The sequence below is a fragment of the Oncorhynchus nerka genome, linkage group LG27 (assembly GCF_034236695.1).
Source record: "Oncorhynchus nerka isolate Pitt River linkage group LG27, Oner_Uvic_2.0, whole genome shotgun sequence".
In the NCBI taxonomy this organism is placed as follows: domain Eukaryota; kingdom Metazoa; phylum Chordata; class Actinopteri; order Salmoniformes; family Salmonidae; genus Oncorhynchus; species Oncorhynchus nerka.
This window is the reverse complement of record NC_088422.1, coordinates 44,373,068-44,382,864: the sequence shown is the minus strand read 5'-3', so window position 1 is coordinate 44,382,864 and position 9,797 is coordinate 44,373,068. Positions and strand designations below refer to the sequence as shown.

At 42.2% G+C, this 9,797-nt stretch overlaps 1 protein-coding gene across 1 annotated transcript; it reads left to right on the top strand.

Annotated features, from left to right (window-relative positions):
* The first annotated feature begins 3,158 nt into the window (after positions 1 to 3,158).
* LOC115111855 (small ribosomal subunit protein mS27-like) lies at positions 3,159 to 9,290 on the top strand. The gene is made up of 11 exons (XM_029638344.2): positions 3,159 to 3,257; positions 3,596 to 3,673; positions 4,074 to 4,144; positions 4,266 to 4,324; positions 4,700 to 4,814; positions 5,356 to 5,434; positions 5,589 to 5,704; positions 6,214 to 6,316; positions 6,561 to 6,703; positions 7,413 to 7,577; positions 8,159 to 9,290. Exons 1-11 carry the CDS (start codon positions 3,182 to 3,184, stop codon positions 8,405 to 8,407), a joined length of 1,254 nt encoding a protein of 417 aa, XP_029494204.1. The 5' UTR covers positions 3,159 to 3,181; the 3' UTR covers positions 8,408 to 9,290.
* The last annotated feature ends 507 nt before the right edge of the window (positions 9,291 to 9,797 follow it).

Here is a 9,797-nt window from a genome sequence, read left to right as displayed (position 1 = left end):
GGATGAGCCTGCAGGAAGGGTACCACATGAGGGAGGAGGATGTCTTCCCTGTAACGAATAGTGTTGAGATTGCCTACAATGACAACAAGCTCAGTCCGATGATGCTGTGACACACCGCCCCAGACCATGACGAACCCTCCACCTCCAAATCGATCCCGCTCCAGAGTACAGGCCTCGGTGCTCATTCTTTCGACGATAAACAGGAATCCGACCATCACCCCTGGTGAGACAAAACCGCGACTCATTGGCGAAGAGCACTTTTTGCCAGTCCTGTCTGGTCCAGCGACGGTGGGTTTGTGCCCACAGGCAACGTTGTTGACGGTGATGTCTGGTGAGGACCTGCATCATATCCTGAGTGTATGTCAGTGTGCAGTTTGACATTATGTATGTATAATCTGTGTGGCAGTTAGCTTAGAGGTTAAGAGCTTTGGGCCAGTAACTGAAAGGTTGCTGGTTCAAATCCCAGAGCTGACTAAGTGAAAGATCTGTCAATGTGCCCTTGAGCAACACACTTAACCCAAATTGCTCATGTATGTCATCCAGAGCATCTACTAAAATATAGCAATAATGTATTAATCAGTAATCACCATGAATGGCTCAGTTGAACTGTACAAATTCAGCAGTGGTACATTTAGCAGATGCTCTTATCCAGAGTGACTGACAGTAGCGAGTGCATACATTTTCATACTTTTTAAAGTACAGTGTAAACACAAATCAGGCTAAATCTATCGTAGAATAAAGAGGAACCGGTTTACGGGATGAAAGACAGTTTTGGTACAAAAAAATACTACTTCTGGATTCTTTATCTCCACCTCACAGTCACTGAGATAAAACATTTTTAGACTTGGTGGGTAAATTCGCATAACCTGGTAGAATATCAAACTGCAAGGATAAATCGTATCTTGTCTACCTGAATCAGTCCATAATGTGTAGAGATGGTGTTGTAGGGTCTTTATGTAAATGTGGTAAGACTAAGTGGGGTGTGTGGCCTCTCTGCCTCTCTTCATGCACTATTGCCAGGAACACACAGCTGGAACTCAAAGCTCTCCCTGTAAAGTTTCACAGAGGCCATAAAGCATCGGGATGAGGGACAGAGTTATGTCTGCAGCAACTGTGTTGCTAAAATGCTTCACTTCCTGTGTGTTCTCTTTGGCACAGTTCTCAGGTAGGGAACTTCCTGTTTTGGTGGTCAGTGTACTAAAGGGTGCAGAAATTCTTCCCGCTTTTGTTTAATAACAGAGACCCACCCAGGACATGACCTGTCACCTGCCTAGACCTTGGGCCAAGAAGTTCACATAATCACGGTCAAGGAGCGTCCCGTAGTAAACAAATAGATTACACTATGTTTTGAATACAAACACATTGGTTCAAGGAGAAGGACTATGATCTGACACAAATACATTAGAAGATACTTTAGCAGCCATATGGTCTTTGGTTAGAAAGGCCTGGCCTATGCAATACCTTTGTATTGGTAAATTAAGTCATTTAAAGGATTCAGAGAATATTAAGCCATCAAAGGGGGCGTTATCTCTTACATTTGAGGTAGCTTATATTTGAGTGGTGGGGTCAGGGTGGGATGCATTTTTTTGTTATTTGTTACAGTAACTCTTATTGTGTCAATTGCAATACAGTTAGGGCAGTATATCCTACACTGGCTGTATGACTGGAAACAGTGATTAGTCAAAATAATGATGCACTACACACAGCAAAATGCACTTTAGAATTTGTAGCCAAGTGGGCCTGATAAAAATCAAGAAGAGGATGTGTTTGTCTCCCTCTTCTGTTTGCTCTGGGTTTGTGGAATGGTGGAAGGTGCACTGAAATACGTTGGTATTGATACCTGCACAACTACTTTTTGGCTCCTTTTTTGCAGGGGAAGCAAAAGAGTCTTTGCCAGGGCAGCTGGGATCTGTGGGAGGACAGCCTGCTGTTTCTTCAGCTCATCCGCAGCCACAGTACCTGAACAGGTGACAGAGAGCAGGGTATGACATCAGGGTCAATTATTATTTTACGATTCAAAACAGTTTTTTTTTTTTTACGTTGTGCCTTAATGAATACGAATTCATTAAGCCACAACGTTAAAAAAAATAACTGCTTTGAATCGTAAAATAAAAATGTATTTAACCAGCAAATAAGTTAAGAACACATTCTTATTTTACAATGACGGCCTACCCCGGCCAAACTCTCCCCTAACCCGGACGATGCTGGGGCAATTGTGCGCCGCCCTATGGGAATCCCGATCACGGACGGTTTTGATACAGCCCGGGATCGAACCACGGCCTGTAGTGACTCCTCTAGCACTGAAATGCAATGCCTTAGACCACTGCACCACTCCACAGCTCAAAAACTGTGGAGCCCAAAAATGTGTGGAACTCTAAGGCACCTATTGGTGCCTAATGAATAAGACTCCCATAGTCGCCCATCGTAACATTACAATAGTGTGTATTTTTTTAATCAAAGTTTACAGCGTTTCCCATTCCCTTCGATTCAGTAGGGTTTTATCAAATATGGTTTAGAAACTGTGGTTTTATCATAGAGAATGATTGAGGCCTGTAGTGGCCAAAAGGCCGATTTAGCATGGGTAGCGCCATTCAGGGACTCCGCAATGCCTGAGTCATTTTAAAGTAGTCACCTGGGTGGGATTCCTATGGGTTGTAGCCTCAATGGCGCTGCCCATGCTGTCACAGACGCTATAATAGCACAGATATAAAGATGAGTTATCTATCTATCTCTATTGGTTTTATGGATCAATGTTGCCCATTCCTGGAAGAACTGGAAGAGCCATAAATTAACAGCCAATCATCAGTCTGAACGACTCTGCAGTCTTGCACATAATATCTAGGCCTTTGATACGACTTTTTGATATAATCAAATAATGGGTTTGTTCAGACAGGCCTACCTATTTCCAATGAATTTGCCACTGGGACAATTGACATTCACCATAACAGGCACTCGAGACCGTACCAATAGATATAAAGGGTTTCATTCTAATGTTGTGTTTGATATTTTTTATTAAACATACATAATTATAGTATTTAGAAAAAATAACACCGTTTCTATTTCCGTATTATGTATACTGTTTTTCATTGTGTTATGGTTTGCATTAAACGTGTATTTGAGTAAGGCTCTCTCTCACTCAACATTGTTGCTCCCCTCTGTCATATATTGGTATCGTCCCAAGATGGCAGCCTACACTTTGAAGCGTTGTTTAGGAGCTGTCAAAGTTATCCGTAAATGTGGAAATCACCGTTTTATAGGTACATTTTTTTAACACTAAAAAATAATTATTTAAATCAGGAACGTTTTCTATCATTGATTGATTCACTGTTTGGCCGAACTATTTGTGTTTTTCCAGGCAAGTAGCTAGAAGGCTAGCCAGGTGGCTACCTAGCTAGCTACGTATAATGAACCCATTCTGACCTAGCCGAACTCCTCACAAGCTAAACCAAATAAGATGCCTCTTATCCCGTTTGTCCAAAGTTTAACTTAGTAGTTGCTTTTACTGTAATCGCAATAAATTGCATTGTGCATGTTACCTTCAGAGACGATTGTCTACTCTATGTAACGTGTGGTCATTCTTGTTTATGTCCTACAGCTAGAAGATGTCTACTTTCCACACCATACACAGACACCAAATTATGGGACGCAAGAGAGAAAGATCATCAAAATCTGGGTAAGACTCATTGCTAACAATTCTCTTTGTCCCTACCCAGCGCAACAAATGAAAGGTGGGCCTCAACCATATATGCCACACGTTAGCTGTTAAGTGGACATGAAATCAGTTGCATTTTAGTTTTGGGAGACACAGTGACGTGTGAATATATTCGTTATTCTGTGCATACGTCGTACTGAAGATGTAACTGTCAAGTCAGTGACGATGTCTGTGAATGTCTGCACTAAATTAACACAGGGGGGCAGTGTTGGCTACACGTGGAGAGATACTGTACTGTGTTATTAGTAGTGTAACGTCTTTTGAAGATTTAAGTCATATATTTAAATGGCAGAAAGTTTCAGAAAGTCTCGCTCTTGTGAAATGTGAAAGTAAAGCTGAATATGAACATGTCATCCTACAGCGTTGTTGGCCTCCTTGATGGATAGGACGTATGACCGAAAATTCCCTGTCAGCTCCCTGTCAATATCACGTGTAAGAGCATGCAGAGTACCGAGAGATTTCATCCTTGTAGCTTGTATGTCTGTCAACCAGTTTCAGCTGTAGCAAACTACTTCATTGTCATACCATATCTCTGTGAAATTTTCTTTTTCAGTTTGTTGACAACATATCGTCAAGAGAAGAGGTTGATCAAGCAGAGTACTATCTGTATAAGTAAGCCTAATTTACATGCCCTGTTAAATTATTTTCTTTGTTAGGGTGTTCACTTCCTGGCCACTGTCTTCTGACCCCTGTTTTCTTCCAAGTTTTTTATGGTGTGTTTATGTTCAGTCACATGCATGTTTGTTCTGTGCTTCGATGCTGTCTAAGAGCATCCCTGTTCTCCCCTCCTCTGGAATCTGTTTCTTATGTGATTACAAGATTAACAAGAATATTGCATTGCAAGCCTATGGGTTAAGCGGTTACGCTTGACTTTACTTATGCTGCATAAAAGCATCAGAATAATGACGTAACAGAAGTCATAAACATTCATGTCTTGTTTGTTCTTGTTTTTTTTACGCCTGAACATCTCTCTTCTCTCTCCTGTAGATTTCGCCACAGCCCGAACTGTTGGTACCTCAGAGACTGGACTGTCCACAGCTGGGTCAGACAGTGTCTCAGATACGGGGCCAGAGACAAGGCCCTGCACACACTCAAGAACAAGGTAGGACTACATTATGCTAAGCAGAGCCATAGTCCACTCGGTATTAGATAGAATGAAAATGGTGAAAACAACCTGTGGTGAGCTAGGTTACCCCATTGGTTCACTTCAAAAACTTGACATTTTCTTGTTGTCTGCTTGTTTTAGTCAATTGCAAATTCAACTTGTACATTGAACAATACAGCAGCATGTTTTTTTATTTCTGTATAACAAAAACTGACAACGAAGTTGGCATTTTTTTTGTTTTTACAATGGGTATCAATGTTTTACCCAATTTGTGGGGATGGTCGAGGGGAATTCCTTTTATGACGTGAATGTCAACTCTGAGTATAGAAACACAGTGTCACAAAGTGTCCTCCATGTTGGCACCCAATGTTCCATGACCATAACATTGTCATTAATGTTCTACCTAGAATGGTAATTGTCCAGTACATAGTGCCTTTTTGAAAATCTACATTCTAAAGAGTTTGACCTCAATGTCTGAGGTTGACTATGATATTGTGCTTATGGAACGTTTTTAACCGTTCTCTGTTTCTCTATTTAGGTGCAATATGGAATGTTCCCAGATGATTTCACGTTCAACATTCTGATAGATTCCTTCATAAAAGATGAAGACTTCAAAGGTAAAGAGTCTCTGACTTCTGAAACTGTAATATCTGTCAAACTGTAAAGTTATCCCAGACCTCCTTAGGAAAAACTTGGTTAAACAAAACTAAGCCAATGTACACACATATGAAATGTAGCTTAAAACCTCACAAGGTTGTTCCTCTTCTGCAGGTGCCTGTTCTGTCGTGGAAGAGGTGATGCTTCAGGAGTCTTTTGATCTGCCCACAACACAGATCCTGTCCCTGTATGCACTTAGCAATTACCTTGCAACCAAACCAGAGCTCAGCGTAAGTAAAGTAGCATTCACTGCTCTGTACTTCATGTGTACCAACATGTCTGGGAGAAGTTATCGTGCCAAAGAAAATTTGGAGTGTCTGGACTCTGTAGAAATGATTGATTGTTGTTAACTTAAGGAGGGCATATGTGTGTAGAGAAGGTCACTATGATCCCAGCACAACACCATCCCCCTTGATAAATATGGATATTTACATATATATATTTGACATGTTTTTTATATTTTAGTCATTTAGCCAGATGCTCTTATCCAGAGCGACTTACATTAGTGCATTCATCTTAAGATAGCTAGGTGAGACAACTTATCACAATCGCAGCAATTAGATTTTCCCTCAACAAAGTATCTATCACCAGTCAGTGCTAGTAGGAAAAGACGAGTGCAAAATGTATCAGTTTAAATTTAGAAGCCACAGTTACTGTATTTCTGTGGAAGTCAGTCATTATGCTATTTTCAAATGTTGTCTGAAGCATAAGCGTATGTTTGTGTTGGTTGACTGTGCAGATGTCAGAGGAGAGGGCTCTGGGAGCATCGCTGCTGATATCTGGTCTGAAGCAGGACGGCTCTATAGGCCTCAGCGCTCAACTGCTGGGCTGTGCTTTACTAGGTCTGTATTCCCCCAGTCAGACCATACTCCTGGTCCTAAAACAAGCCATAGCCTTTCCTTATGTTCCTAACCATTTGTCGATAGCAGAAGGATGAGGATTCCTCAGGAAACCCTCCTTTATCCTCTTGTCAAACATTTAAATCAACCTCTCCAAACCGCATGGTCTGGTTGTCATGTTGTGCTGATCACATCTCTGATAGTTTCCACTTCCTGCTCCTCTCTCGTTCTCTCTGTCTGTCTCTAGGTAAGGTGGAGATGGGGGCAGGGATCCATGCTGTGTTCAGGGGCATGCCTCTGATGTGGACCCCAGGGTATCTGGGCCGGGCTCTGGCCGTCATGGAGAGAGTAGCTGCCACTCCTGGAGATGGCAAACTATCAAAGGATGCTGTATGTACTCACCAATACCTGTCTTAGTGCTGTACTTTTTACAATACCTAAATCAGCATCTAACACGAACAAGATCATTAGTAACACATTATACAAGTATAAGACTAACTCATTATAAAGCATTATCATGAATAAGAAGCCTGTACAGTTTAGCTGATTGTTTACAATCTCATTTTACTCATCAAATGCTGCAAATAACACAATGAGCATATGACACCAACCTGGTGGCAGTAGAGAGCTGTTACTTTCCAGGTACAGGGTATGAGACGGTCTGAGGGTTTATCTCCAGGGCTTAGTGTTGAGACTGTTATATCTGGGTTATTTATACCCAGAAGCACGTCAACGCACCCTGGTGCAGTGCTCCTCTAGCCCTATCTAGTTCAGTAGTTCAACTCTGAGCAGAGTAATGTGATTTAGTGGAGTCTGGAGAACAGGGGGAATCTGTGAGACTTTGGGAACCAAACCAGGTTTGCCAGAAAGCAGGACAGTGTCAGAACTGAGGACTCTGTGTAGATCAGGAAATATTAATTGTGTGTGCCATTGTCTGCGTGTGTTTGTTTTCACGTCCGTTCTTTGTCCTGATGGACTCCTATGAGGGGATGCTCATTGCTCCAGAGTTATCGTGTCGGTCTGTCAGTGCATGTCCGCCTGTCCCAGTTGCGTCTGTGTGTTTCCTTAAACCTGTGCTGTGTGTGTGTGTTTCTCCTAGGTGGATTACCTGGAGGGTCTGTTGCAGGACCTGTCCTCTGCCTCAGACTCCTCATCTGAAGAGGATGATGAGTCCGGAGGAGAGGAGGGGAAGAAAGAGGAGGAGGTGGATGAGGACGACCAGGCAGAGAGAGATAAGCTACCCCTCTATGCCAGCAGGTTTAAGGTACTGGGCAAAGGGAAGATCAATTAAACAAGGGAAGAGCCTGTGTATGGACTGCATGTATGTTGTGTTACAGATTTCTTGTTTTGATCAGTTGAATAAATTGCTATTAAGCACTCATAATCTACAACGACAGTTACACTTAGGGCTCGATTCAATTAGATTGGTGCCAGCTGACACCCGCATAGCATGTGTTTTGATGGTGTCAGAGGTGGAACCGTGTAAGAGCTGTTAAATCCACAAGCGGCTTCCGGTATAACTATGACGGACAATGCCTTTGGCTGCACGGAGTCTCATTAGTAGGAATCCCATGCCTCGGTGTTTACCAGTTCGAACACTGGAATGTGTGATGTAATCTAGGCCTACACCGTGATTAGGATCAAATAAATCTTCATCGTGGCGATCACAAGAGCAACTGCTCACCGGTTTGATAGCAATTACACCGTCTGACACCAGGCAAAACATCAGCTATGCGGGTGTCGGCTATCGCCGGTTAACACTTGATCTGATTGAATCTAGGCCTTAATGCCTCCTTTTCCATACACCCCATCGCTCACCACCTCATCTCCTCTGGCCATGTGTAGGTTCTGAGTGGGCAGCTCCAGTCCAGAGGAAAGGTGGACCCTAGTCCCCTGCAGGTGCTGGTCTCCAGCCTGGTCCAGCAGAGCCTAGCCTCAGCAGAGGGCCCTGACATGGAGCAGTACCAGAGAAAGGTGGGGGAGTGGGAGGCAGAGAGGCAGCAGCTCATCAGAAGGGAGAAAGAGATGAGGGAGAGGGCAGAGGAGGAGAGACGGGCCCATCAGGCAGCCAAGGCAGCTGCAAAGCAGGGCTGAACAAACAGCCCACGCTACACAAGAAGTGTGGGTCATATTTGAAATAATATCATCTGTACGTAAAAAAGCAAAAAATCTAGTATTTGTCTTTTGGACAAATGCCATTCGCAGATTAGCAATATACTGTAAACAAGATCAAAACTCCCCATAATGGAAGTTTGTCTATTAAATTACTGTGATCTTCAAATAATGATTCTTTACTTGATTATTTATACACAAATATAAACAAAGCAAAGACTTAGTTTATAGTTATAACTTTTAAGTGGTTTTACACGTAATACTCATAACCTCTGTTTTGTCCTTAGCTTTGTTTTCTTGAGATTTTTTAAAAACTTTTCTTGAAAGTATGTTGTATTTCCTGTTGTGGACATCAACATGATGTTATTGGTCTAGCTCCAGTCTAGTAATTGTTAAGCCTGATGGTCACTATGACCTCATGTAAGCCGAAAATAAGAAAAGCGGGGGAAATCCTCCCACTCCTTTTCCTCTCGTCTCTCAGAATGAGGTGTTTGTGAGCGTACATGCAGGCCGTGTGTGCGCGTGCATGTGTTTTCTCCCAGGGGAATGAATCCCATGCTATACAATCCTAGGGGAGCTGATGAATAATCTAGGGAAAACAAAATGTGTCCTTTACGCAGGCATGAATACAGTTGCATTTCTTAGCCTTATCTGTAGGCCACAACCCACAAAGAAAAGCACACTATCTTAGATCCAGATCGTAGGTGTATTGCTTGGCCCTGTTTTAGAGGTTGAGAGGTCTTTCTGTGACGTCTGGAAAATTGCATTGTGTATCAAAACAGTGGCATAACGGTAAAGTATGAATTATGTATTGAGACTTTAGTAAACTGCAACATAGGCTACTCAAATACCACAGGCGAAAACATTTCTGGCTAAGTTATCCCTGTTGTTGTTTTTTTCATTTGGGGGAGATAAGTCATCAATGGGGGAAAATAACTGTTGTGGCTCACATAATGTGTTCATTCCACATAATGCTACAACTATTGAGCATTCATGGCATGGGCTTGGGAAACTGCCTGTTATGTAGACTAAGCTGAATACACAGCACAAATACTTTTAAGTCACAAACAAGAGCCATTGTTGTGTGGAGGCTCCATATTGACTCCCTAAGAGTTAGTCAGAACCTTTATTTGCTAAAAAAATAGTTATATCCTACTAGATCTGCCATTTGCAAATTCCCATGGATCGGATCTGTTTTTATGTTATAAAACATACAACATTCCATCAGACAAGCAGTAACTGTATATCATCTGATTGAAACACTTTTTCCGATTATGACATCAAAGATTGTTGGCTACTTAAAAACTGAGAAAGTCTCTTGACTTAAAAGTCCAATGCGGCCATTTTTATCTCCGTATCAAATCGTTTCTGG

What these genes read in the sequence shown, in the direction of transcription:
- LOC115111855 (XM_029638344.2), top strand. Translation starts at nt 3,182, where the DNA reads ATGGCAGCCTACACTTTGAAGCGTTGTTTAGGAGCTGTCAAAGTTATC. An exon ending in TGGAAATCACCGTTTTATAG is followed by an intron (nt 3,258 to 3,595) that starts GTACATTTTTTT and finishes TATGTCCTACAG; the next exon opens with CTAGAAGATGTCTACTTTCC. An exon ending in GCAAACTATCAAAGGATGCT is followed by an intron (nt 6,704 to 7,412) that starts GTATGTACTCAC and finishes TGTTTCTCCTAG; the next exon opens with GTGGATTACCTGGAGGGTCT.